Genomic DNA, 24619 nt, shown 5'->3' on the forward strand with positions numbered 1-24619 from the left:
TAAAGACATGTCTAGCCTGGGAATTAGGGCAGTGCCAACCTGTCTGGTGCTGACTCTGCACCCTGGCAGGAACCCATGTTTTTGCCTCTCTGCTTGGTGCAGGTTTCAGTCTCAATAATCACCTGATAATTTGTTTCATTTGCCTGGCAATAAGGAATTTGCATTCGGTTTTTTTTTTTTTTTTCCCTCCTTCTTTTTTGTTTTGGTTTGGTTTTGTGTTTGCTTTGTTCTTCTTCAAATGAAGCAAAAATTTCTGAGGAACAAATAATATGGGGAAGGCCAGACTGCTGTATGGTAGCAGCCTGATGCACTGGATGCCCAGCAGTCTTACAGACAAAGGGCTCTTTCTAAAGATTTGGGCTGCTTTTCAAATGTATTCATCAAAGAGCTTTTGCTAAACAGTTCAAAACATTGCAGAAAGTTTTAATGCATTTTTTTTTTCCTCTTACAGTTATTTCAAACACCAGGTGAGCCTGAACGTCTGTGTAGTAGTGTGTAATTCTGTGATCACAAGGAAGAAGCGCATCCTGCTCGCTTGGTGTGCAGAGCCACCCTGCCTGTCCCTCTGCCCCTGGGCTTAGGTGTGGAGTGCAGCCTTGTTTTTGGCAGCGTCGTGAGTCTAAACGACTTTGAGTGATTTACACTTTAGGAGTTTAAACGTGTTTTAAACTGTTTGGGTGATGACTTTGCTTTGGTGGCACCCGGCAGACGCCGTTTCTCCCTGGTGCTCCTCGAGAGTGCCCTCCCTGTTCCGTGCGCTCCCTCTCGGGGTGGAAAACGGCGATTTTTGGCCAGTGCCCCAGCTCGAGCAGTGCTCATTACCATAGTGCCCTCCCGGCAACCTCCGCGGGTCCCGGCGGTGCCACCGGCTGCCGGTCGATCCCTCCGTCGCCTCCCGGTCCATCCCCGGCCGCCGCAGGGCGGCGCGGGCTGCGGGCGGGGGCTGCGGGCGGGGGGCAGCGGGACCACCCGCACCCGCTCTGAGCGCAGCGGGGGCGCGGCGGCCGTGGGGCCGGGAGGGCGGGGGGGCAGGGCAGCCTTGCGCAGTGGCAGTATCGTAGCCGATGAGGGTGTTCCGAGGCGCGATTATTGCTAATTGAAAACTTTTCCCAATACCCCGCCATGACGACTTGAAATATAGTCGGCATTGGCAATTTTTGAGAGCCTCTTCGGAGGCGGATTATGTGTGGTCAAAAGATAGATATGTGGAGACGAAGAAGTGGGTGTCGCGTTTAGGATCTCGGTCTCAGAAGTGGGGATCACTCAGCACTTGGGTTACTCCAAGTCTCGTTTCACTGATCGTTCCTCCTTCAGCACCTTTGAAAAAAGAAGACAGACAGCGATCTCTTAATCTAAAAGCGCGTTCAGTTTATTAAACCGTGTCTCTTGCTGGAGCAGGTGGTGGGGATGCTCGGCAAGGACTCGTGCTGGGATGGGGCTCCCCGGCGCTGTGGCCGCTCGGGGCTGGCTGGGGCTCACGGCCCGCGGTGCCCGGGCTCGGTACGGCGGGGATGCGCGGGAAGGGCCCCCCGATCCGCGCGGGGCGGCCCCGGTGACGTCACGCTTACTTTGCATATTCCCTCCCAGCAGCCTTCGCGGGTGTAACGGGGGCCCGGAACGGAGATCAGAACGGAGCGCCCCGGTCCCGGCGGGCCGCGGAGGGCGCGGGGCGGGCGGGGGGCACGGCTGGGAGCATGGCTGGGAGGGTGCAGGCAGGAGCGGGCGGGCGGTAGGACTCGCCGCGAGCTTGGCGGCAGCCCCGGGGCGAGTGGTGGCAGCGGCGGGTTAGCCCAGTCAGCTTTGCGCAGTGGCAGTATCGTAGCCAATGAGGTTAATCCGAGGCGCGATTATTGCTAATTGAAAACTTTTCCCAATACCCCGCCATGACGACTTGAAATATAGTCGGCATTGGCAATTTTTGACAGTCTCTACGGAGACTGAATATGGTGGTGAAAGATAGATTTAGATTAAGATGAGTTCAGTCAATTTTATTCTGGTTTATGTTTCCAGTCGTCTTGCATCCCGAGGTTGGAGAGGTTTTTTACGGAAGATAGTACGGCTTTTGTTCTTTCAGCGCTGCTGGGGTTTGCTGCCGCCAAAACCACGGTTTAATAAAATGAGGGCGCTCTTACATGAAAAGCTCGTTTCTTTTTTTCTCAGAGTTACTGAAAAAGGAATCGGTCAGTGAAAACGGAAGTGGAGGGGGCTTAGGTGCTGGAGAAAGGTTTCTGGAGTAGCTCTTGTTGAGCAGGATCCTTAGGAGAGCTCAGCCTCTCAACAGGCAGGGAGGAATCCAGGGGGAATGAAAGTCTGAATCGTGCTTCCCCAGCTGCAGGAGTCCTCTAAAATCCATTAGGGAACACTTAGTGTAAAGTACTGTAAACTCCATTTTGTGTGCAGTTCTTTATTGACATCACTCGCTTTAAGAAAAAAAAAAAAAAAAAACACCAATAGGAAAAGGCTCCTTATTGTCAAAGAAATCACAAATCTTTACTCTGGAAAAAGCAGCTGCTGGTGCCAACTCCTATTCTATAAGTAAACCCCATCCTTTCCTAATTTGCAGCAATTGAATAGCTAGGCAGACCCTGCGGAGGGAGACTAATGACCACTGCACACCAGCTCCGCTGCAGCTGGGAGCAGCTGCCCTCCGTGGCTGTGTGAGTGAGATGTACCTTCTGCTGCTGACAGCTTGCCTCTGACATTCTCTGTATGGGCAGAGAATCAGATCCACGTGTGCCACCCCGATGCTCCTACCCTGCCGGTTAGACCTTGAGCTGGGCAGCTGCTTGAAACTTTGGTAGAGTAGAAAACTTAGTAGTGAACATCAGTGTTTCCTCTTAATAATTACTATTATTTTTTTAAATAACATTCAGTCATGCTGGGATATTATACACAACAGTGACCAAGAGTGACAGTGAAACCTCATAGATTGCCTTTGTCCCCCCATTTGTTCCTATTGCCAGCAATATCAATTGAAATCAAACCCTGAAGCACAGGAATGCCATTACCCTTTGGCAAAATAAGCCACACTGGTAAATAGCAAAGGATATGTAGTTTGTAGTGAGTCGTACACTTCAGGTAATTTCTTGATTCTTATAAACTGTGTTGATAAGTATTGGATTTATCACTTGATTGTTTCTCATCTTTACTGCCAGAATTGTCTGTGATAATGCCTTGGTGTGGTGCTTTCAATCTGCATTGCAAAGTCATGTCCTACATCTTATGCCAGAAACCAAGTTTGTTAATTTTGCTGTAATAGATCCTTTCAACAAGCGTGAAGTTGGACCTCGAATGTGGGAGTTGCATGCTGTGATTTACTGCTATTGCCTGAAGCCTAAAGCTCTGATTGAAATTTTCCCCTTGCATTCACCTGAAGAAAGAGCAAAATCCCCTTGCATGATGTTCATGTAGCACAGCACAGAGGGCAAACACTGCAATGAAGGCGCTGTCATTGCTCTGCAGTTTCAAGTCACTCTCTGGAAAGCGCACAGGTAAGTTCTAAACATGCCTCACAGGCCAGTGTAGCTTTATTTCTGTTCTCTGACACAGGTTGCAAATAACGATGCTTTTCTTTGCTGGTATTATGAAATGAGCTGGATCACTCCTCTGTTTGGCAGCCAGTCTGAAATGACAGGGCACAGGTGGACAGTTAATCCATCAACTCTGAGGGTCCTGTGTGTGGTCAGTGGTCAGCGCCACTTTGAGGGACTTGGTCTGTAACTGGTAACTCTTCAACAAGAGGGAAAGATGCCTTGAGCAAGTACTCTGGACACAGATGGTGTGGAGTCAGGAATACTCTGAACACGGATTGTGTGGAGACAGGCAGCCCTAAAGTTCAGCATTTTGTTGATGTTAACTCACTGTCTAACTTCATTTCCAGTTCCTGATTCCCATCTGCAAATGGGGGTGGTAACTTCTTGTTACACCTTCTGTGAAAGACAAGGGTAGATCAAAATGTCTCAGCCACAGGGCACAGCATAAGAAGAAGGCCTGTGTATTTCTAGCAGCAAGCAGGTATTTGTGAGTCAGGAAGAGTCTGAGCCAAAGAGCAGGTAGATGATGAGGAAACAGGAGTTCAAGGTATTGGGAAGGGCAGAGCTTGAGCCCACAACACTGAGAAGTTGCCTTGGCAGCTAGGGTGTTAACCTGCCCCTAACTCCTTTAGCTCTCATGGGAGGGTTAGGGACTGGCAATTTTAAGTAAGAAATGTCAATGTGTGAAGAATTCAGTTATGAACAGCACCTGGCTGTGAGCAGGTTGCTTTTAAAAGCAGGATGCCTAGAGGATAGTATCACTCATGGACAGCCCTGCCTTCCCACCCCACCAACCCTTTCAATGCAGTGCAGAACCCATAGGCAAAGCTTTAGAAACAATGACTTTATTTTTTTGTTTTTAACACTGAGCATCTTGGACACAACCCATTTCTTGTGGGTGCAACCCTAACTGGTTCTATGACAGCTTAATTTCAGCCCTGAGACACAATAGAAACTGCTTTCTTGATTTACATTCACTTCCAGACTCCCAAAGGACACTGTAGGAAGCTGAAAATAAAACCTGCATACCAGGCTACAATATGAACAGAGCACAGTAGGCACTTTATGCAGAAGTAAAAATACAACCCAAGTTGAGGCACATGCTTGTCACATGGTGGAGGAAACATGCAGACCCCAGGAAAGGACACATTTCTAATGACTTTAGGTCTGCTCTGTGACCAGCCAGCGCTAGTGGTTCGTGTTGCTCCACCTGGGGACATGCATCCTGAAGTTGTCATTGTATAGCCAGTGACGGATTTTGAGAAAATTTAACAGTCCCTACAAATAATGTTTTACATTTTGCTGAGGGAGACCAGCAAGGTGGATGTCAGGTGAAATCTTTGGCATGGATGGTGAAGCATGCAATGAAAGTCTTTCCTTACATTTGTGTTGTACTTAGATCTCAGTAAGGATATTATTTTGTGACAACTGTATTTGGAGTTAAAGCTGGAATGAATTTCTTGGAGGTTTTTGACTATTCGTAAGCATTGGCTGGGATGAGGGAGGAGATATTTCCCTGCCCCCCTAGCGATAATTCCCATTAAAGCATGACTTAACACAGGAAATAATGATGTCTGACTTGTGCTAGCAGGGGAAACTGGGCATGTTTGTGCCTAGAGAGTGAAAAATACAGCACTGGAGATTGCTCACAGCTGACCTCACGGTCTCTGTTTAATGGAAATACAATTCCGTAATCAGCTCAACAACAGGACATGTGCTGCTCAGTTCTGGGAACATTCTCTGACTTGGTAGTCATTTTGTAAGGAAAAGAGCTACAAGAGTCATGTTTCCTGGATCCTTGGCAGTTCCCACACTGATATTTTTTGGTGTATCTCTCATCAGATTAAGAAGTGGACATTTGGGCTGAGCAACTGCATTTACTGCCATGTCAACTTGGCTGGAGCACAGTGGGAAACAGTAGCTCTGATGAGGGTTGTGCTGTGCTGTGGCTCAGACAAAGTGAGGCCTTTGCTGCCTTGGAGTGTTGTTTTATAGAGGTTTGAAAGGAAAAGCACGTGGGAAATGATGGTTCTAGACCATCACATGAGAAATCCCAGAGGGCTGTTACAGTCTTTGAACACAGCAAAGGAGAAGTAGCTGGTGACTTTCCTTTATGATGGCCACAGCGTATGGAAAATTGTTCAGGAAAGGTTTCTGCTGCCCAGCTTCCCTGGGATGGGTAAATCAGCTGAGGCTCTGAAATGTTTGTTTGAAGGTTTTGGGGCACAGCCCTACCGCAGCACTCAACAAGCCCAGCGCGGCCGCATCCCTGCCCCGGGAGCACATTCCTCTGGGAAAGGTCCTGCAGGGACACGAGTGCGGGGCTCGTGTCGCGTTCCCGCTCAGTCTCGGACGCGCGTGGGGCCGCAGGCGAGCGGGACAGGCTTCTCCCCGGGCACACCCCGCGGGTGGCGGCTCTGGGCGCTGCCGCCTCGCCCGGCATTTCCCGGGGCCCTTTCCCGACCCCGCTGCCCTGTCCGCGGCCGGGCTGGCGGCTCCCGCGGCGGCCGCCAGGGGGCGGCGCGGAGCGCGCGCAGCGGGGGCGCGCGGGCGGGCGCGCGCGGGGGCGGGCCGGGAAAGTTGCGGGCTCCGGGGCGGCGGCGGCACCGGCGGGGCGGGAGCGGCTCCGGGCGCGGCGGCACCGGCACCGGGCGCGACGGCACCATGGACGACTTGGGTGAGTTCCGAGCTGCGCGGGCTCCCCGCGGCGGCAGGCGGCGGCGGCCGCGGCCCTCCCGGCCACGCTGCGCCCCTCGGCGCCGCGGGGCTCGGGCCGCGCCTGTCGGCGTCCGGGGACGTGTCGCTCCCCGCGCACCGCGCCGGCCAGTCCGGCTCCCCGCGCCGCCGCCCGCCCCCGGGCCCCCGCGGCTGGGCTGTCCCGGGGCCGCCGCCGCCCGCCCGCAGCCAGGGCAGGCGGTGGCTATCCCGGCCGGGAAGGGCGCCCTGCGTTCCTGTGCCTGGAGCAGCGTGCAGCGTACTCGGGTTTCAGCAAACATCTCCTCCCCTGCCCCGCCGCAGCCTCTCCAGCCTGTTCCCGGGCGAGATCTGAACTTTGCGCGGGTATGGAGTGGGGAGCCCTGGGGGGATAAGCGGAGCCCAGCCGCGCTCGGAGCTCATCCTTGTCCTCCCTCTGCTTCTCCCAGGTGTGCTGCATTATACGGTTTTCCCCGAAACCATGTAATGGAGAAATGTCAGGCAACTGGTCTCAAGGGAAAGATCTAGAGAATTTGAGTTCCTTTGGTACCAAGCCGGAAAGGGTGTGGATCTGCCAAAATCCCTTGTGCTCTGGGAGGCATTAGGACGACTGAGTTCCGCTTATGAAACTGATTAAATCAGACACTGGGGAGGGGCTGTGATCCGTTACTTCCATCCTACCTTTAATAGAAACCAGACGTTCTGTTGACATATAGTCCAGGAAAATTGCAGGTTTATTTCTGGACCTCGAAGCTCACATTACGGTGATGGCATAAAGCTGGTGGTCACACCTTCAGAAAATAGACTTTGAATTGGGCTAATGATAAAACTTACAGGGTAAGGAGTCCATCTGCTGCGTGGCTTTCTGGTGAAAGGTGTGCCCATGGAGGATTCATCCTTGGGAGTGAAACCCTCTGCTTCAGTGAAGTAGCTGTTGGTGGAAACAAAAGTAATTTCTGCTGCAGCTTCTTCTCATGGTTATTGTTCCTTTAAGTGGAGACAGCTTTGTTTACCTTTTCTCATATCCCTCATTCTGGTTATCTCTTGGAGATTTGGTGAGAGTTCCTAGCGTGTTCAGGAATGCATTGCTAGTCAGAACAGGATTCACCCAGTCTGTGTATTGACTTGATGAGTAGCCCTTCAAGGTGAGCATACAGGTCTGTGTAGGGCTGGTTTAGTGTCTCACCGGCATGCTCTTCAGTAAACCATGGGAGCCTCACTGTGCCCACTGCAAGAGCTGCATTCCTAAACAGTGGTAGTGTGACTTCCCAGTTGTTGGAATAGGCTGCTGCAGTCCCTTAACATTTTTTCTTTCCTCTGTAGGAGAATTAGAGGTGAACTGCAAAGAAATTGTGAAAAAGATCTGAAATTGTGCCTGGTTTGTTTTTTTCTGAGCTCTAAAGTGTATTGGGACAACCAAAAGTTAGACCTTTTAGTCTGAGCAACTTGATTTCATCAAGTCTTAATTACACTGCGTCTGTCTCAATTTTTGTGCAGCCTTTCAGACTGGACAAGATCTAATTAACAGTAGGCAGCTGAACAAAAAAGTGTGACCTTTTCTCTCTCTAAGCTTTTCTGTGGTGTACAGAATTCACCACGGAAAAGCACACCAGCTGTTTTCCCTCTGTGAATCATTGTTAGCCCCAAAATGGCTCACTTATGCTCTAAAGCCATTCACCTTGGGATGCACACATAACGGATACAACTCCCCTCAAATAAGTCAGACTTTCGAACTCAAGTGAGAGTTGTTTGTTTTTCTTTCCTCATTATCTATGGGTGGATTATCTGAGTTGTGGATTAACTGTGCCATGGATACAGACGTCTGCACTGGCTCTGTCCAGAGTCAAGCTGGTTAGGCAGGACTTGTTGGTCCAGGCACAGTGCCATGTGGACAAAGCTGCTCTGCTTCCAGCGACAGTTTTGGCCCAAAAGGAGTTTGGTATTGAGCTGGGACTTGTTGGTGCAGAGTTGATGTCAACTAAAATCAGCTCAGATACTTCCACACCTCGCTTCTGAATCTGTGTGGCACGGAAATGAGCAGTGAGTGAAGGGCCTTGCTGGGCATGAGTGACCCCCTCACAGAGACCATTGGTGTGTCTGTTCTTAACTCCCTGCCTTTATCAAAAATCGCCTCCCTTTTCCTAGAACTGGAGGATTTGATCAGTGTATACATGTCCACTGTAAAATGGAGGTCCAGAAGTATCTCAGTTTCATTCTTGGACTGGAGAGTTTATGAAACATATGAGAATGGATTTGTCTTGCTTTGAGGATTCGTTTGGAATTGAAAAAAACCCTTTGTTCCCTTTCTACCCCCTCCCCCAGTGTTGAAGAAGCTCACACAGGAAACTTTCTGCAGGCTGGAGCCGTGCACCCTGTTGTTCTGGAGGAGCCTCTGTGGCACAGGACACACAGTGCTGGGCTGGATGTAAACTAGAACAGCCCGTGGTGGGAAGGGGGAGGAGAGCAGCTGGCCAGGCTTGTCCAGATTGTCTCCCTCCAGTCTCTCTGAGGAAGCGCATTTTGCGGATGTGCTTGGAGTTTGACAGGAAGTTTGCTGAATGAATTTGCCGTTCTGCAGTGCTATAAATTGGCACAGAGAGTACAGCTTTGTCCTAAAGAGTGAGAATCCAGATTTGGGGCTCTTGCCCCTTTCAGGGGATTGCCAAAGCACAGCCTGTGCTTCCAGCACACAAATGACTATGCACACATGCTTCAGACAATCTGAGACACTGAATGAGATGCTGAGTTACTGGTTCTGTGGTGCTACCTTGTCTAAGTAGTATGAGGGAACAGATGCATTAGGATCTGCTTGTTGCAGAGGAAGAAACCTAATTTGTGTAACCTGTCATGTATTTATGGTGAGAGGAGTAGGAGAAGAGAAACTTTACTTTTGCTTTAGTCAGAATACTGTTTGATTTTGACTCCAAAATTTTTTTACAGCCTTTTTCTGGAAGGGTTATTTGCAAATACTACTTGGAAACCTTTTGGTAACTCCAGATGGAAATGTTGTGGCTTTTAGAAGCTTTCATTTGATGAAATTCTCACTTCTCTACTGCTATTAATTTTTTTTTTTTGTTGTTTTCAAAGGCCTCAGATATTTTTACACTGGATTTTCCAATTGAAAACAAAACAGCATTCACTGGAGCTTGTAAAAGGTGTTTTACAAAGAAGTTATATCTGTTTAATGGGGACGTATTTATGGCAGTGTTTTGTCTGTCCACGTCAACTAGATTGTGGGCTGCTTTTTTTTAGGTGTGCTTGCTCACTTCTAGAAGGATTTTTTTTTTGCATAAGGTTTTTCTAGCAATTTGACTTCAAAATTCTGGGTGCACAGTTCAAGGGCACAAGAGATTTTGCTTTATTAGTTGTTTTCCTCTGTTTTAGGAACTCTAATCCACCCTCTCTTCAGTGTTTAATCCTCTCAAGATTGACTTTAAAGGGAGCAATCTTGCCTTTGATTTTTAATGGGAGTGTGGAGGGAGGTGCACGTGTTTCCATCTGTCATCTGTCCTAACATTTGGAAGATTGCTGTGCTCTACAGGGCGGTGCTGTCTGTCCCTTTCCAGAGGGGGATGCTTGCCTGTTTCTGACTCAGTTCCTTTAGTTTGGGAGTCATATGCTATGGGTTTTGGGCTCACTTGACTAAAAGTTTGCTGTGAAATTGCTTATGGTCAGCTACGCCCAGGAAATGGTATTGGGGAGAAGCACTGGTAAAGTAATTTGGTGCCTTGGTTTTCTACTGGCTCAGATTTCTGAGTCCTTCCTGCTGCTGGGCGAGAAGACTGTAAACAGAACTAATACTCTGCACAATGGGGTTCTGACTCGTTTCAGCTCCTTAGCTGTTGTGACCCCTCATAAAACAGGGACTTCATTGTCCTGAGCAACTCAGACAGGGAGTCCTCTGCCTCAAGCAGTATGTGATGCAGAGAGAGGCTTCTTTTCTTGTTGCTCTATTTCCACGGAAAGGCTGGACTCTGTGCTGTCTTTAGCTCCTTTGTCCCTCTCTGGGAGAGGTCAACTTACCCTAAGTGTTCAGCTGCCCTCCTGGTTAAAACTGATCCTCCGACACCATCTCTGCCACTAGAGAAACAAGTGGGAAACTTCTCATACATCTTCATCGCTCTCTCGCTCTCTCTCCCCCCCGTTTTTCTTTCTTTCCTAGGGAATCACAATACTTGAGTTTCTCCAGACCCCTTTTTCCTCACCTCTTGCCCTTTGAAGTCTATCTATTATATGAAACAAGTTGTGAAACTGTAGAAATGACAGCTAAAATTTTAAAGTCTGGCAGCAGAACAAGGACTAATAATGCACTTCTGTGTAGATCAGTGTTTCTGATTTGCTGCTCAGACACACAGACATAAATTCCTTATATTAAAACCCTCTAACTAGAGCGGGGGAAAGCCTGTCCATGGCGACAAAACAAATCTGTTTGAATCAAACTAATGTGTTAGTTGTGATACCTAGAATCTGATGCAGCTTTGGAGACCGCCAGAGCAGATTCTGAATGCACTTGTGTGTGCCAGTGGAAAATCAGTGTGAGTGAATAGGATCTCTGGTCTCAGCCTATGCTTCCCTCTTTGTGTACTGATCCTGTGTGTCCCTTTTTGGCTGATGCGGAAGCTGCTAATGAGGATGCTCTTCTGTTCCAGCTGCATGAAAGTGAAACATTGTCCATGGGAAGCTTTCTCACACTATGATAAGATGATGAGGTTTAGAGAATGAGTTCCTTGCTCACTTCAGGCCTGTCCTAACTAACTGAGGTTTAGTAACAAACCCTGGGAGTACAGGTTGTCATGACTGTTAAGATACTGCATTTTAAAATGTTAAGTAGGGAACTGTCTCATCTGTGGCAGGATTACTACATCCAGTAGTGCAGAGTAGAAGCAAGAAATGGCACCATTACCTTCCACTTTGGTTGAAGTTGAATGGGTTAGAGAATAAGTTGTGATCTCAAATTGGTTTCACTTGATTGAAGTGCTGGCTGCTGAGGTTTCCCTGTGGCCATCTCCCTTGCTTGTGTCCACAATAACTGTTGGACAGTTAACTGCATCAGCAAGCTGATTCTTCTCAAAGTCATTTTTGTACATGGACAGTGGACTGGGAAGTGAGGCTACCTCTTTCAGCAGTGGGTTATGTTTAATATAGCATAAGGTAACCATTTCTCCACACCCTCAAAAATGTACCCTAACTTAAGGCATGCTGTTTATCTGTCTGTGAAACGGGTAATTACTCCTTACCTGCAAAGTGTGGTTATGTTGGTTGAGATCTTTGTGTTTCTGAAATAGCTTCCAGCTGAAAAGCTTCTTTCAAGCTTTTCTGGTCACCATTGCTGGAAAAGTTTACAGTGGCAAGTTTGAATTAGATTTACAAGGTTTTATTCCTTTCTCAGCCCTATTGAATATTCCCTCTGTGCCTTTCTGATTGCTCATCCTTTCTTCACCCCCCGTTATGACAGGCTGTGTGAGTAGGGAGAAAAGATTTTCTTTCCCTTCCAAGTTCCCCACAGTAGTTCTACCCTAGTCTTTCCCTTTACCACAGAGCATCGTGAAGTCATTCAAAGAATGTTGTGTGCTAAATATATACCATAAAAATAGGAGGTGGATGATGACTTCCTCATATCAGTTTTAGCTGTTTTTCCCATCCATGCTCATTCTCTTTGCAAATGGCCCCAGAGCAGCAGCAACCAGCTAGCTGGGGACAGTGTCCCTTGGCTGATGGGTGTTAAAATCCATGCTTTCTTTTCTGTACATGTGTGTTTTTAAATCCCGATGAAGCAAACAAGTTGAACTGGCAACTGGAGTGCTGTGGAACAAGTTTGGTGTTGGTGTTTCAGTTACAGGAACGGAGTCCCTGAGGTTACGTGTTTGTGCTGTTTAGCAGTCTGGTAAACTCTTTTTTTGCTCACACAAATGCAGCTTTTTCTTTTAGCAGACGGTAACTATTCTGAATTTACATGGGAAATTTATCTAAGCAGTTTGAGACAACTGTAAACTGAGGAGCCAAGAGAACTTATGGCAGGCCACAGGGGGAGGCAGCCTGCATTGTTAGTGCTTGGCTCCTTTTTCCCTGAGCTGGACTGTCTCTACACTGTGAACAAGTTCAGTTCCAAGTTATTTAAATGATGATGAGGTAGTCTGAAGTTGTCCAGTGCAGCTTGTCGTGCCACTTCTCACAGTGTTCTTATTACCATGAGCACATCTGTGCAGATGGCTCTGCTGGGTGAGGTACTGAGTGGCTGGCATGCAGTGGAGTGTAGCTTGATTTCTTGTGTTTTTTTACTGTTTATTGCATGTGTGTAAACCTCTAACATTTTACACATCATTTGAAGAACAAAAAAAAAAAAGTAAATGGCGCTCCAGGGAATAAACCTTCTGAATGACACTCTACATGGGGAATTGTGCTTTAAATGGCTCAGCTATAAATCAGACTGTATGGGGGCTCCAGGAATAAACCAGTCCCGTGTTTTTGTCACAGAACTGAGCTGGCAGACAGAATTAATCTGTCTGTCTAGATGCCTCACAGGATCTTGCTTAATTTCCATTGTTGAAGAGGAAGGTGAACAGAGAATTTCACTTTGTGCTATGGGGAAGTTTGTGGTGGTTCAGGGACTGTGGTTAGGCTAAGTTTTAATAAGAGCAGGAGGTGGTAAACGAAGCCAGAGGTAGAAAAGGTCATGGGCAGGAGGGCTGTAAATAATTTGCCGTGGATTAGGGGCTTAGTATTCCCTTGTTTTATCCTCTTTCATGGTTCTAAACCAGTTCAGGGCTTCTCTGTGAAAAGGTTGCTTTTGGGTTGAAGCCACTAATTTCAGCTGGGTCAGACAAAAAAGCCTAGGGCTAACTGCATGTCAGTTGAGGTTACTGGTGCCCCATGAGCTGGAATAAGACGATGGCTTGGCTGGTCTGTGTTCCTCATCTTGTTTTACCATTAGTTGCATCCGTTGCTCCCTGTTTCTCAGCACCAGCAGCTGCTGTGGGACTAGGTTTGGGTTGTTCGTTCTTTTTTTTTTTTTTTTTTGCTGCTAGCAAATGATCCCTTTTGGGCAGAGGTGATCCCCAATAGTAAGGTGCCTAGAGTAGTACTTTTGGTTTGAAGCTCCTGGTCATTATGGTTTTATATGGGAGACTTTTTGGGCTGTGTAGGCCTGGTCAGACAGTGTGACACACAGCTGGAACTATTCTGCCTGGCTGTGAGCAGCTCCAGCAGTTAGACAGGATCCCTGCAGAGAGCTGGAGCACCGGGGGAGGGAACGAAATGCCATTTCATCCACGTCATGAATCTCTTATCAGTGGCCAACTCAGTGTTGTGAGTGGGTGAGCTGCATTGGCCTGAAGAAGCTGCCTTTTATTTCTCTTGTGAAAGATGAGGAGCTCAGCATTGTCAGTCAGGCTGAGAGCTGTAGAGTGGCTGTGTGGAGTTTGAGATGAATTTGTCAGTCAAGTTCTTATAACCCTAAGCTTGTAGTTTTCAATCGATCCGGTTTGTGCTTAATCTGAGATTTGCTGCTTGGCTGTCCTGAGCAGTTTGCTTGGGTGCCTCACAGCTGCTGTGGCATTCCGCTCCTGTACTTCTGAACTGCTTAAATCCAGTGCCTCCAGCACCTTCTGTCATGGGGTCATGCTTAAAAGCCTTGGTGTGAGTTAGAGAGAAAATCTGTTAGGTTATCATTCATTTTTCTGGTAGGGTTGGTTAAGGGCTTCATTTGTTGGATGCTACTTTCCCATCAAATGTGAGGGAGAAATCTACTTGAAACAGATCACCATGGTATGGCTGTGGTGATGTGAAACTCTGAGAGCTTCTGGGCTGTCTGGATCTGCTGGAGCCCCCTGATGGTATTGCTTGGGTCTGGAAAGTGCTGTGTGTGGGATGGGAGAGCCAGCGGGCTGCGAGCATTCGGAGGGTGTCTGTGTGGTGTGGTCCTGGCCTTGCAGGGTCGGGAGGCTGTTTGCTGGGGAGGAGGGGTTGAAGGAAGGGGCTGGGGGTGGTGCAGGGAGGAAGCTTTATGTAATTCTTGGCTGGCTTTTGAATAATTGTTTTAATGAAATGGAATGCAGTGTATTCAGTACTTGCTTGGCAGAAACAACTTTTTTTTTGTTGTTTTCTGTCTCGGAGGGGGGAAAGGAGTTGGAGTTGCTCTATTTTCCAGCTGCTTTAAACACCCTAGGCTTGGATTTGTCACAAAGATAGAAGTGGAATATTTTCTTAGTGAGGGGGCAGTTGCACTGCTGTGCATGTGTGAGACGTTGTCTTGTACATTGGCTGTGTAAGTGGCAGAGCCTGGTCCCTGGGTTTCTCTGAGGGCTGTGGATGCCAGTGTGGTTTGAGGTGGAGCAGGTTAATTTTAAAGTACCCAGCAGTAATGGGATGAAAGTGATGTAAGTACACGTCCATATAAAATATGCGTGCATCCAGCTACTTGATAAGAAAATTCATCTCTTTTTCCTCTGTGCCCTAGTTCAGGGCATAGCGGGGAAGAACATGATGAGCTGAGACAAAGAAGTCAACTTAATTTTCAGCGAAGCAAATATGTAGGCACTGGAAATCTTGACTTCTCTAGACTAGTGCAAAACAGTCTCTCCAGTTATCTCAGCGGATTGGTGACTTTTATCATAGGATTGGTGGAGGGACAATCAGAGATCATGCTGAAAACCCTTTTTTAGAAAGCAATTTGAAGAAGGATTTATTTCATGAACCTCTGAAAGGGAAGTTTATTCTCATGCTGCTTCTATTTCAGTACTGCTGCCATTTCCATTTTTGGTCAGTGCTGGAGATCGGTCTCTCTTAGTCATCTCTACCTCTCAAAATCTACTTGCTTTTTAGTCTTTGTAATTTTTTTCTCAGTTATTCTTTTCTGCAGTCAAGAGTTCTCTTGTGAGTAACAGCCTTTGATAGAATAAAATTTTTCTTTATCAAAGAACAACAACAACTTGTGATCAGGGCACTGAGATGAAGAAGCTGTCATGCGTTTAATTGCTTTATTAATATTGCTCTTGGTAAAATATCCTCACTATTTCTCTTGCTGCTGTTGAAACAAGCAAGAGACTTGTGACTGGTACTTGTGTCATGATACCAGATGACAGGTACAATGATGGGTCATCTACCTTCTCAGGTAGGAAGAGATAAAAAAACCTTAAACATTCTCCAGCTCTTCTCCATCCACTGGCTCCAATATACTCCAGTTCTAAAAGTGTTAGTTTTCTATCTAGATTTAACATTTTTCTTTCTTGCAGTGGGCCAGTGTCATGACATTGTGAAACTCTTGAGCCACATTCTTCTGCCAATGCTAAAAAAAAAATAAAAAAACACCCCTACGTCAGAGCTCTGCAGCTACAGAGCCATCAGCAGTCTCCATCGAATTGCCACCCACATCTCCCAAAGTGGACTGGGGGACCAGTTCCCACATTCATTTCTGAAACACTGTCCTCCTTTCATTCCCAGAAGCTGTTTTTAAAGTGAAAAGAAGCTGCTTTAACTAGATTTTTAACCATGTGCTTCTTGGCCCCTTGTACTCTGTTGTCTTTCAAAGCTGTTGCTTGCCCACTATCTGCAATAACTTGGGTTATTTTTAAGTTACAGTTCAGTGCTCATCAGACTGAAAGCTTCATTTTAAGACTTTCTACCTATTATAGTTATAAGTAGTACCAAGATCCACACAACTGAAAAATGTGAAATATTTTGTTGTCATTTCCCCCCGCCCTGTTCTGTGAGTTTACATTGTGCTTTTGGCAGCGCTTTGTGTAAAGTCAGTTTTTGATGATGACTTACACTTTTTGGCTTACAAAGATTTTGGTGTTGCTTCCAAGTCTGCTCCCACCCTGTTGCAGAAGACCTTTGCAGAAATGAAAACTTTTTAAAAGAAACATCCACCATTTTTAGAGTACTTCCTTAATAATTAGATTTTTAACAAGCCAGTTAAACCACATTTGACACAAGTTCCCATTTTAAAAAAAGGGAAACAACCCACTTCAGAGTGGTTGGCAGGTCAAGCCAGAAGGTCTTTATTTATATCTCAATATACTAACTTTTTATCTGGGTGAGATTTGCTGGGACTCTGTATCTCCTTATTGACAAAGGCTTTTAAATCTTGGGATACCTTGGTTTTTTAAGGGTAGATTTGCATTTGTTGAATGTTATTTGCATTTATGCTTTTGGGAGCTATGCTTGTTACTTACTGAATGGGAAGTTGCTGAAGCTAATGAAAAGTATGTGTTTCAAGGTCTAAAATCTGTCAAGTCTGCATTCTGATATCCCTTTTAAGAGCCTTCAGGATAGGAATGCCTCAATAAAACTGTACTAAATATGGGTATGATTACAGAGTCTCTTTAGTGTCCGCATTCTTTATTACTGGAGTCTTCTTTTTGCTGGTAGCCTGGGCACTCTACATCTCATTGGCAGAATTTGTGCTTCTAATGCTTTTAATGAATTCAGAATTCTTTTAATGAATTCAGAATTTACACTAGTATTTCAGTCCTTTATTTCATCATCTTTATGTGTGTCTCAAATTTTGTAACTGGCACTTTGCCTAGATGGGTCTGTATTCAGATCTGTTTATGCCGCTTGGATAGGATTTCCACAGCTTAAAAGATGCTGTTTTTTTCCCCTCAAATTCCATGTCCATTATTGCATAACCATGCAAATCCTGCTCTTCCCTTTATTGGTAATAGGGTCCACATGCTTTCCTGTTTCTGTTACTTTTAAAAAGGCAGATAATTAACTTGGAATGTGCAAGCTCTGACAGTATTTTGTCTGCGACTGTGTCCAAACCCATTTTTACATAAGCAGATGGAGAGGATCACGGGGATCCTTAGCAATGTTTTTACTGGCTGTGTCGTTACCTGTGTGCTGCTGGGGTGTCTGAGGTGGTGGTCCTGCTGCTGCTGAACAGGGAGATGCCTTTACTTTTACCTTTCCTTTCTCCTTCTGTGTTTTCTGACTGTTTGGACATAGTCCTTCCGTCTGACTGCTGTGCTCATCTCTTCCCCCACCCAAAAGAAGACAGTCAGCTTTTTTCCACTGGGTGTATATTCTGTTGGACTGGTTCACAGAGGGGTCTTGTGAGAGCCCGAGCCTGCACAAGAAGTGGCAGCAGCACATGTCTGGAAGAGGGAGTAAAACCTCTCCATTTTTGGCAGTGGTGAGCTGTTAATTTGCCTTTCTGCATCTTATGAAACTGTATCCTTCTCTCCAGGGTGCTCACTGTCCAGTGGAACTCCTGTACTCCTGTAAACCCTGATGTAACATGTTTTCCTTCCCTAGATGAGTTAGAATCAGCACTTACCAAATTATGATCTCCAAGCTGACAAGTGCTTTACAGCTGTTGTGAGGGGTCCCCTTGAGAGAGATCAAATCCATGCCCTTCTCATTTCCACCTGAGGGCTCTGGAGCACAAGTACACCAGGATTGCTGCTGCCCAGAGATTTGGAGACCACTGCTGTGTGTTCACAATGTTGTGATTTGCCACTGTTGATTTCACACTAAGGTACTGCTTAGAAGCTGCTTGGAAGAGTGATCCAGCATGTGTTGTAACCTCAGTGCTTTTTATGACAACTTACGGTTGTACAAATTTCAACTAAATACCAACGCAGGACTTAAAAAATGCCCTTATCTACCCTCTTTTCAGTGGGCATGTATGGACATGTAAAGGGTTGCTTGTTGTATGTAGCTGGGTGCTGCACACCTCTGCATTCAAGCCTTGAGCTTTTGTTACCAGAGCTGTGGTTTAAAATCCAGTGTCTTGTTTCCTGCTGGTTCTATTCCCATCCTTGGACTCTTTTGTCTAGTGGAGATCTCCTTTGTACCAGATTTGTCAGATGTTTGTAGAATGGCAGCGCTGTGTTTTGACCTAGTGCTTGTGGGGTAGCTGCACGCTGGTGTAGCAGGAAGGGTCTGGTTCCTCAGATAGCTGCCTTGGCTGAGCCCCTCTTCCTGTAGGAATACAAGGGAGCTGGTATTTTGTCCAGAGGCCTTGGCCCTGGAAATTTTCCCTGAGGGGTCAGTTCAGTGGCTGCTTGTTTGGTGTTCGTGAATATTTATTTTTTGTTTTTGGCAGAGGAGAACAGATACTGTTGGACTTCTAGAAGCTTTCAGAGGGAAGCCAGCAGCAAATGAAAATTACAACATGCACAAGGAAGGTTAACTTAATATTTTGCATGTGTAAGGATAAATAAAGGACTAAAAAAGACAGTGTATTGTTTACTAGTGTTTTTGGGTTTATTAAGTCATTTTTTCCCATCTAGAATGTTGGCTAAAATCCAGCCCAGGTCAGTAGTGAGGTGTTAACTGCTTAGATGTTTGTGTAAAATGTTTACACTCCCTCCAGCCTGTTCCTCCCACCAAACTGGCCAGGATGCCATTTCATTCCTGTTTGTACAGACCAATGTCCCTTGCTTTAGTCTGAGCCAGCTGACCTCCCTCCCAGAGACAGTTGGGTCAGGATTGGCCATTTGCTACTGCCTTTGTCTGGGACTTCCTGGAAATGCCTGAGGATGTGTTTGCTGTCAGGCAGAGATCAGAAATAGATCTTGCATAAGAAGAGCCACTCCAGGAGAAGACTGTCAGAGGCTGCGCTTAACCTCCTTGGAGTCCAAAGCTGTTTCCAATTTCACAGCTGACACGCAGGGAGAGAAATGGAGACTCTGTCATTTGTGCTGATAGTTGTTCCTTGTGATCTTTTACAGGACTAGGTATAACTGCCTGTTGAACACCAGTCAATTTGCTTCCAAAAGGAGAAGATTCTGACAAAAGACTTGGTGACAGGCAGAGCTCACAGAAGACTGCAGATTAAGGCTGAGAAATTCCAACTTAAATATTTTTAGTACAGGCCTGAGAGTCAGATTTGCTTTCTATTCTGATATAATATGGACATGCCATGCTATGTTGGGCTATTCAAGGCTGCATCTCAGTTCTCCATTTCTGAAAGGTACATTTCTTTTGTGCTGTCAAGGAAGTGTGAATGTTAGGGTGAGGATTCTGATTTGTGAGCCTCGTTGGGATTCAGGTGCAGTGGCTGCAGACTTTACTGCCTGCAGTTGCTGCAGGCCACAGCCAGTTCTATCAATACAAAATGGAATATGTAGAGATATAGGTTTAGGGTGTGGAACTGTGACAGCTGTGACTGAAAAAGGCTTCCATGTGATAAGTGCTGTAACTTGTGGGTGGGAACATCATCTGAGGACAGTGGTACTTAAATCGTAGCAGTCTGAATCCCTGGAGGCCAGGAGCTGGAGTACTGGGTAAGGCTGGTTACAACTTACGTATCACCTTGTGATCCTTCTCTTGTGCAATTTCCAACTTCTCTGTCCAGTGAAGCAGAGCCCCCAGCTTTGCTCTTCAGAATTGTGCAAACGTTGAGGTCAGATCAGCTTTTGCAGACGCTGTGTCACAGGATGTGCCACAGCTGTGATGTACAAACCCTTGACAAACTTTTCCTCATTCTCCTGAAGATAGTTCATGGAGCAGTGGAAGAATTTTTTGTGCTTATCCAGCTTTGGAAATGGCTTCCTGTTATTCAGGACTTTGGACTTTGACAGCCCAGTGAATCTAGGTAGAAAGGAACCACACAAAGGATTATTTTCTATTTTGGCTTCACACAACCATGAATCTCTAGATGCATTCAAGGCTTGTGTAGCTGGATCTGGCATTGCAGGAGCCTTTGGTAGCTGTGAAACTGAAAATATTTGTTTGGTAAGGAACATGGAACATGAATTCAGTTTTTAGCAGCCCCTCTTAGCATAAGGTGTTTTTTCTTGGCATGAGCTGTTTGCTGCTCACCACTATAAACAGAGGGAAGTAAATATAAGGTGTCTCTTTTCACTTCAGGTGTGGAGAAAACCATGCTATAAAAAAGAAGATGCTGTATGTGGCAGGAAATAACCATTCCCTCCCTTCCCACCCCCTGATCTAGCACTTCTAGAAATGAGAAATAAATGGCAGGACACACCTTAGGAGGGAGCAGCCTCTGAAAGTAGCTGTCACAGTGCTGCTGCTTAGTTCGAGTGCTCCTTTTGGAGGCAATAGGTGCAGAATACAATAGCCCCCCCCTTGCTGGGTTTGTATGGCCTTGCTTTCCTCTCTGCTGTCCTTAGATCTTCAGTGCCAGTAAGAATTTGTTCTTCCTGCTGTTTCTGTTGCCACCTTTTGAATGTGATAGGCAAGGCAGTGGAGTGGACAGATGAGGTTAATTTGAAAAACTTCAAAAGGCTACACTTGGTTTTAGCAACTTTTTGTCTGAAAACCAAAAAAAAAAAAAACCCATTCGAACCGTATTTTGTTTCTCTGGAGCATTTTCCCTTCTGGAAAGGGAAGGGACTTGAAGTACAAATCACTTTCAGTGTGAGGATGCTCAGCACACTTGTGACATATTGAGGAATATTTATCTCTGACCACAAAAGCATTTATGTACCTTGTGGGACTTCCATTATCTCAGCCATCTAATGAACTGTTCTGGACAGTGGAAAGGGGATGGAAGTTTTGATCAGGAAGTTGGAGAAAGGCAGATTAACTATGTGTTTCTCTTTTTGTAGGTGGTGGTTTGTTTCTCTCACTCAGTTTAAACTGGAGTCTAGTTTAGTGTTCAGAGAGCTAAGTGGAAAAATTCTGGTCCTATGGGAAAATCATTTGTGGCTCCTTCACACAACTTGGACTGTAGGCCAGGGAGTGCTGTGGATTTGTATTGTTTCATCCAGGAAACTGTGCTGACTCAGTCTTTAAAGCACTTGCGGTGTGTCTCTCAGCCAGCATGCTGAGTTGGTGATCCCATGCCCTGTGGAACTAGTTAAGATTAGGTTACCTCCCTGCCAGCTTGGTGATGTGAACGGAGCCAGCAGCCAAAGGATTTCCCAGCCTGTTGCATCCAAGATGTCAAGAGGTGGATCTGAGGTGCTCCCTCAAGGAACGGGGCCGTGACTCCCAGGGACTGCTGGTGTCAAGCTGCAAACTGGTCAGCTGGTTGTCCTACAGTGTCATTGTGCCCCTGAGAGCCTTGCAGCTGCTGGGCTACACAGGAACCTGCTGACTCCACGTGATGCTGCCCATCGCTCCAGCAGCCTCACCCTGCAGACAGATACACCACTGCAGCTCTGGGTGTCACAGAAATGCATTCATTTGCAAGAACATGGTGTGGGCAGGAAGGATCTAGTGGTGACGTTAATGGTTTTTCAGCACACGTACACACAAAAAGCCCTCCTGCCCATCTGAGGGATCTGGTGGAAGGTCTGAGCTCACATGATGACTTCTGTTGGGTTTTTATAGCATACAGAGTTGGCTTATCTTCAGTTTTATGGTCAGGAGTGTGTCAAAAGCTCACTCTTCAGCTCAGCAGCACAAAGGAGGCATCAGTGGGTACATAGCGTGTGCAGCCCTAGGGACTGAGCCAGGTCACAATTCTGGGGCTGAAAAGCCAAAATAAAATGTCAGCGTAGGCTCGGGTGGAAGTGGCAGGTAATGGTGAGGGATGTCTCCAGAATAAGGAGCGTTTCAGTTGGAGCTGTCTGCTGGCTGCATCTTTTCAGGCTGCCTTTTTTTCTGGTCTGCATCTGACCTGCAGATGAATGATGGGAATCTGACAGGAGGGTGGGTGATTTCTTTCAGCTAATGGCAGGATGGGCTGGATTTACAATTTGTGCTCTGGCCTAAGTTTTGAAGGTGAAAATAGAACATTTCCATTTAAAGCACAAATTTTATTCACTTACTTGAACAAGAGCTCAATTCTGCCATTGGTCTTTTTAATATATTTTCTAAAAGCTACTTAGAGTGGTTGGAGCTGTGCTTCCAAGAAACCTAATGAGTTTATCTAAAAAAACTGAAACCAACATCTCAGCAAACTTTATTGGATTAGTAAGTTGAATTGGTTTAGAAAGTGTCTGATGATCAGCGGGGCAAGTTCCAGGCACAGCCTGGGTTTGCATGGTGGGGAAGGGAGGATCCCGGGGCTTTTCCCTTATGCTGGCAGTGTGTGATGGTGTCAGCTCTGCTGGAACTACAGCCAGAGCACTCCAAGGGTTTGCAGTTCATCCTCAAAAGTGCAGTGAGTAGTTACTGATAAACAGTTCCAGAAATTGCTTCACACAGGCTGTATTTGCACACTCTTTTACAACCCCAGGCTTAGGGTGGTGCCAGTGCATGTTAGTTGTGACCAGTTAGTTGGCCACAAGCTCTGGTATAAACTCTCCAGCTTGGGTCTCAGTGGTTGGGAAAGGAAGCCACAGTCGTTGCTGCAGCTGCTCATGCAGACCACATCTCACACTGCAGTGTCTTGTCTTTGTTTAGACATTTGCTGATAGTGGTCAGAGCTGGGTGCATGGGCTGCTGTACTGGGCAAGGCTCACTGGTTTGGCTGTCAGTACTCCAGTTCTGGCACAGAAAGGATTCACCGTGGCTGCCACCACCTGATTCTGACAGCAGTTCTGGCTGTCACAGGATGAATCCTTGCTCAGTTTGTCTCTGCAGCCTGGGGTAGCCAGGCATAACTACAGCTGGGAGGTTGCCTTTGCTGTTAAGCTTTTTGGGAGCACCCACACAAGTTTGTAAATTGGTGCTACAAATGCAAAGTTTTGATAATTTTAAGGGGCAATTTTGGTCTGAAAGTAGAGAGAAGCTTCAAAATTTCAATGGCTGTTGTCTCTCCTGTAATTTACCATTCCACATATTGATATTAGTTTGGACATTCTTTTTTTCAAGCAGTGACACGAGGCATGACTTGCAACAATACCTTGATAGTGAGAAACCACAAGGCTTTAAACATTAGTACATTAAAGAGAGAGCTGAGTGATTTTACTGATCATACAATCTGAACTTTCTCTAGGCAGGTCTGAGCAATGTGAAGTAAAAATCCCAGTGGCTGCTCTGTACTGATACTCCAGCAGTTGTTAGGTCTGGAAAAGGACTTATCTTTTGTGCCTTGAATTTTTGTGTATCTTAAATAACAATCTGCCCCTGCTTCACAAAAAAGCTGAGCACTTTTATGTGTCCTGTGTTCTCACCACCTTCTTGACATATTGGTTAAATTTTGGAAAACTTTTAGATGTCATCTCCTTAAAATGTCTTAGACAGTAAACCAAACTATTTTACATGCTTTCTATATATGTGAGCTGAAGAACTTGAGGATTTTAAGAGCATATAATTGCACTTTGAGTTTTTAAGGTCTCATTTTGAATGTAGTCTTTGTATTTTATTGCTTTTGTAGTCTCTGATCTTTTTGCATTTAAAAGCATTGATTGGAATATAGTGCCTTAAGAACCTGTTAATAAATGCCTTTTACCTGGAAGTCAATGCCTGCCTTTACCCATTCAATGATTTTCCTATTTCTGATAAGGCTCTGCCATTTTGCTGAGAAAAATCAAAATGGAAAATCCAGCAATCAGTGTTAGGGGCTACCCACACCTTCTGCAGCCAAACTCCAGGGCAGTGAGAAGTCTTAGCAAGACTCCAGCAAGTCTTCTTGATGCAGGTCTTCTAGAGCACTGCAAATATTTCTTTCGAAAGGCTATTGAATAGGATAAATATACCCAGGCTCTCCATTCCTCTGCAGTTACTCACAACGTAAAACTGTCATGCCAGGGATTGGGTTACTGCCTTGAGCTGTCTTCCTGTATGTGAGCTGGAGCTGCATTTACTCCTGGAGGTGATGGGGAGAAGACTTATTTGAACCTAATGAGATTTTTAAAGTTTGCATTCAGGGATTTTGCAAAGAGGTGGCTCAGATGAGGCTGCAAGCTCAAACTGCAGTTCTGGAGATGCAATTCCCTTCTCCTCACTCTCTCAGGGCACAGCAAAAATCAAGGATTTGAATTCAGCATCTTGCAGGAATTCAGAAAAAAGGGCTGGAGAATGATGAGTTATTCTGCCAATGAGAGGTCTGCAATTTGTCTGATGCCAAGTGAGACATGATTAGCATGTGAAGTTCATCTCCTCATTGAGAACTGCCCTTAGGGGTATCTTCATGTTTATTTCTATTTGCCAGTCCTCTAGGAATTTTCTGCTGCCTAAACCAGGAAAACTTGCAGCACTTCTACTTAATTGCATAAATAGAGGCAGGGGGGGAAATGGGGGAGGTGCAGATACCTGTTCTGTGCAGATACCTGTTCTGTGCAGCTGCAGCAGAGGAAATTCTGTAGTTTGTGCTCAGACATCTCATCCTGATTCCCCAGTGTGCTGTGTCTGGGCAGTCAGGGACATGTGGCACCAGAAATGCTGGGGCAGATGGGACTCTGTGGCTGAATGCATTTGCTCTGTGTGCTGGCTGGAGGAGGAATCCTGTCTCCAGTGCTACTCACTTTCCAGATGTCACATGCAAGAAGCAGAGCTACAGGCACCGTGTGGTTTGATACATGTGCAGATGTGGCTTTCAGCTGTAGAAAATGAAAGGTTGATATCTGAGGCATTTGAAGTATCTT

General features: G+C 46.1%; 1 protein-coding gene and 2 non-coding genes across 9 annotated transcripts in view; all 3 read left to right on the plus strand.

Annotated features, from left to right (window-relative positions):
* The window catches only part of PXN (paxillin), a 59736-nt gene that overhangs the window by 10861 nt on the left and 24256 nt on the right, over positions 1-24619 (plus strand). For 3 of the 7 annotated variants that reach the window (XM_053959004.1, XM_053959003.1, XM_053959005.1), the window contains 2 exons: positions 452-581; positions 3260-3491. In XM_053959004.1, coding sequence (XP_053814979.1) covers positions 3437-3491 — 55 coding nt within the window. In that variant the 5' untranslated portion in view covers positions 452-581; positions 3260-3436. Of the gene's footprint in view, positions 1-451; positions 582-3259; positions 3492-6152; positions 6211-24619 lie in introns of those variants that run through there. The other 4 variants (XM_053959006.1, XM_053959007.1, XM_053959008.1 and 1 more) reach the window with 3 other exon arrangements.
* On the plus strand, positions 1036-1176 carry LOC128797442 (U4 spliceosomal RNA). The gene has a single exon (XR_008434136.1). It is a non-coding gene; the product is annotated as a U4 spliceosomal RNA (small nuclear RNA).
* LOC128797441 (U4 spliceosomal RNA) lies at positions 1797-1937 on the plus strand. The gene has a single exon (XR_008434135.1). It is a non-coding gene; the product is annotated as a U4 spliceosomal RNA (small nuclear RNA).

Source organism: Vidua chalybeata, chromosome 18 (genome assembly GCF_026979565.1).
Source record: "Vidua chalybeata isolate OUT-0048 chromosome 18, bVidCha1 merged haplotype, whole genome shotgun sequence".
Taxonomy (NCBI): Eukaryota; Metazoa; Chordata; class Aves; order Passeriformes; family Viduidae; genus Vidua; species Vidua chalybeata.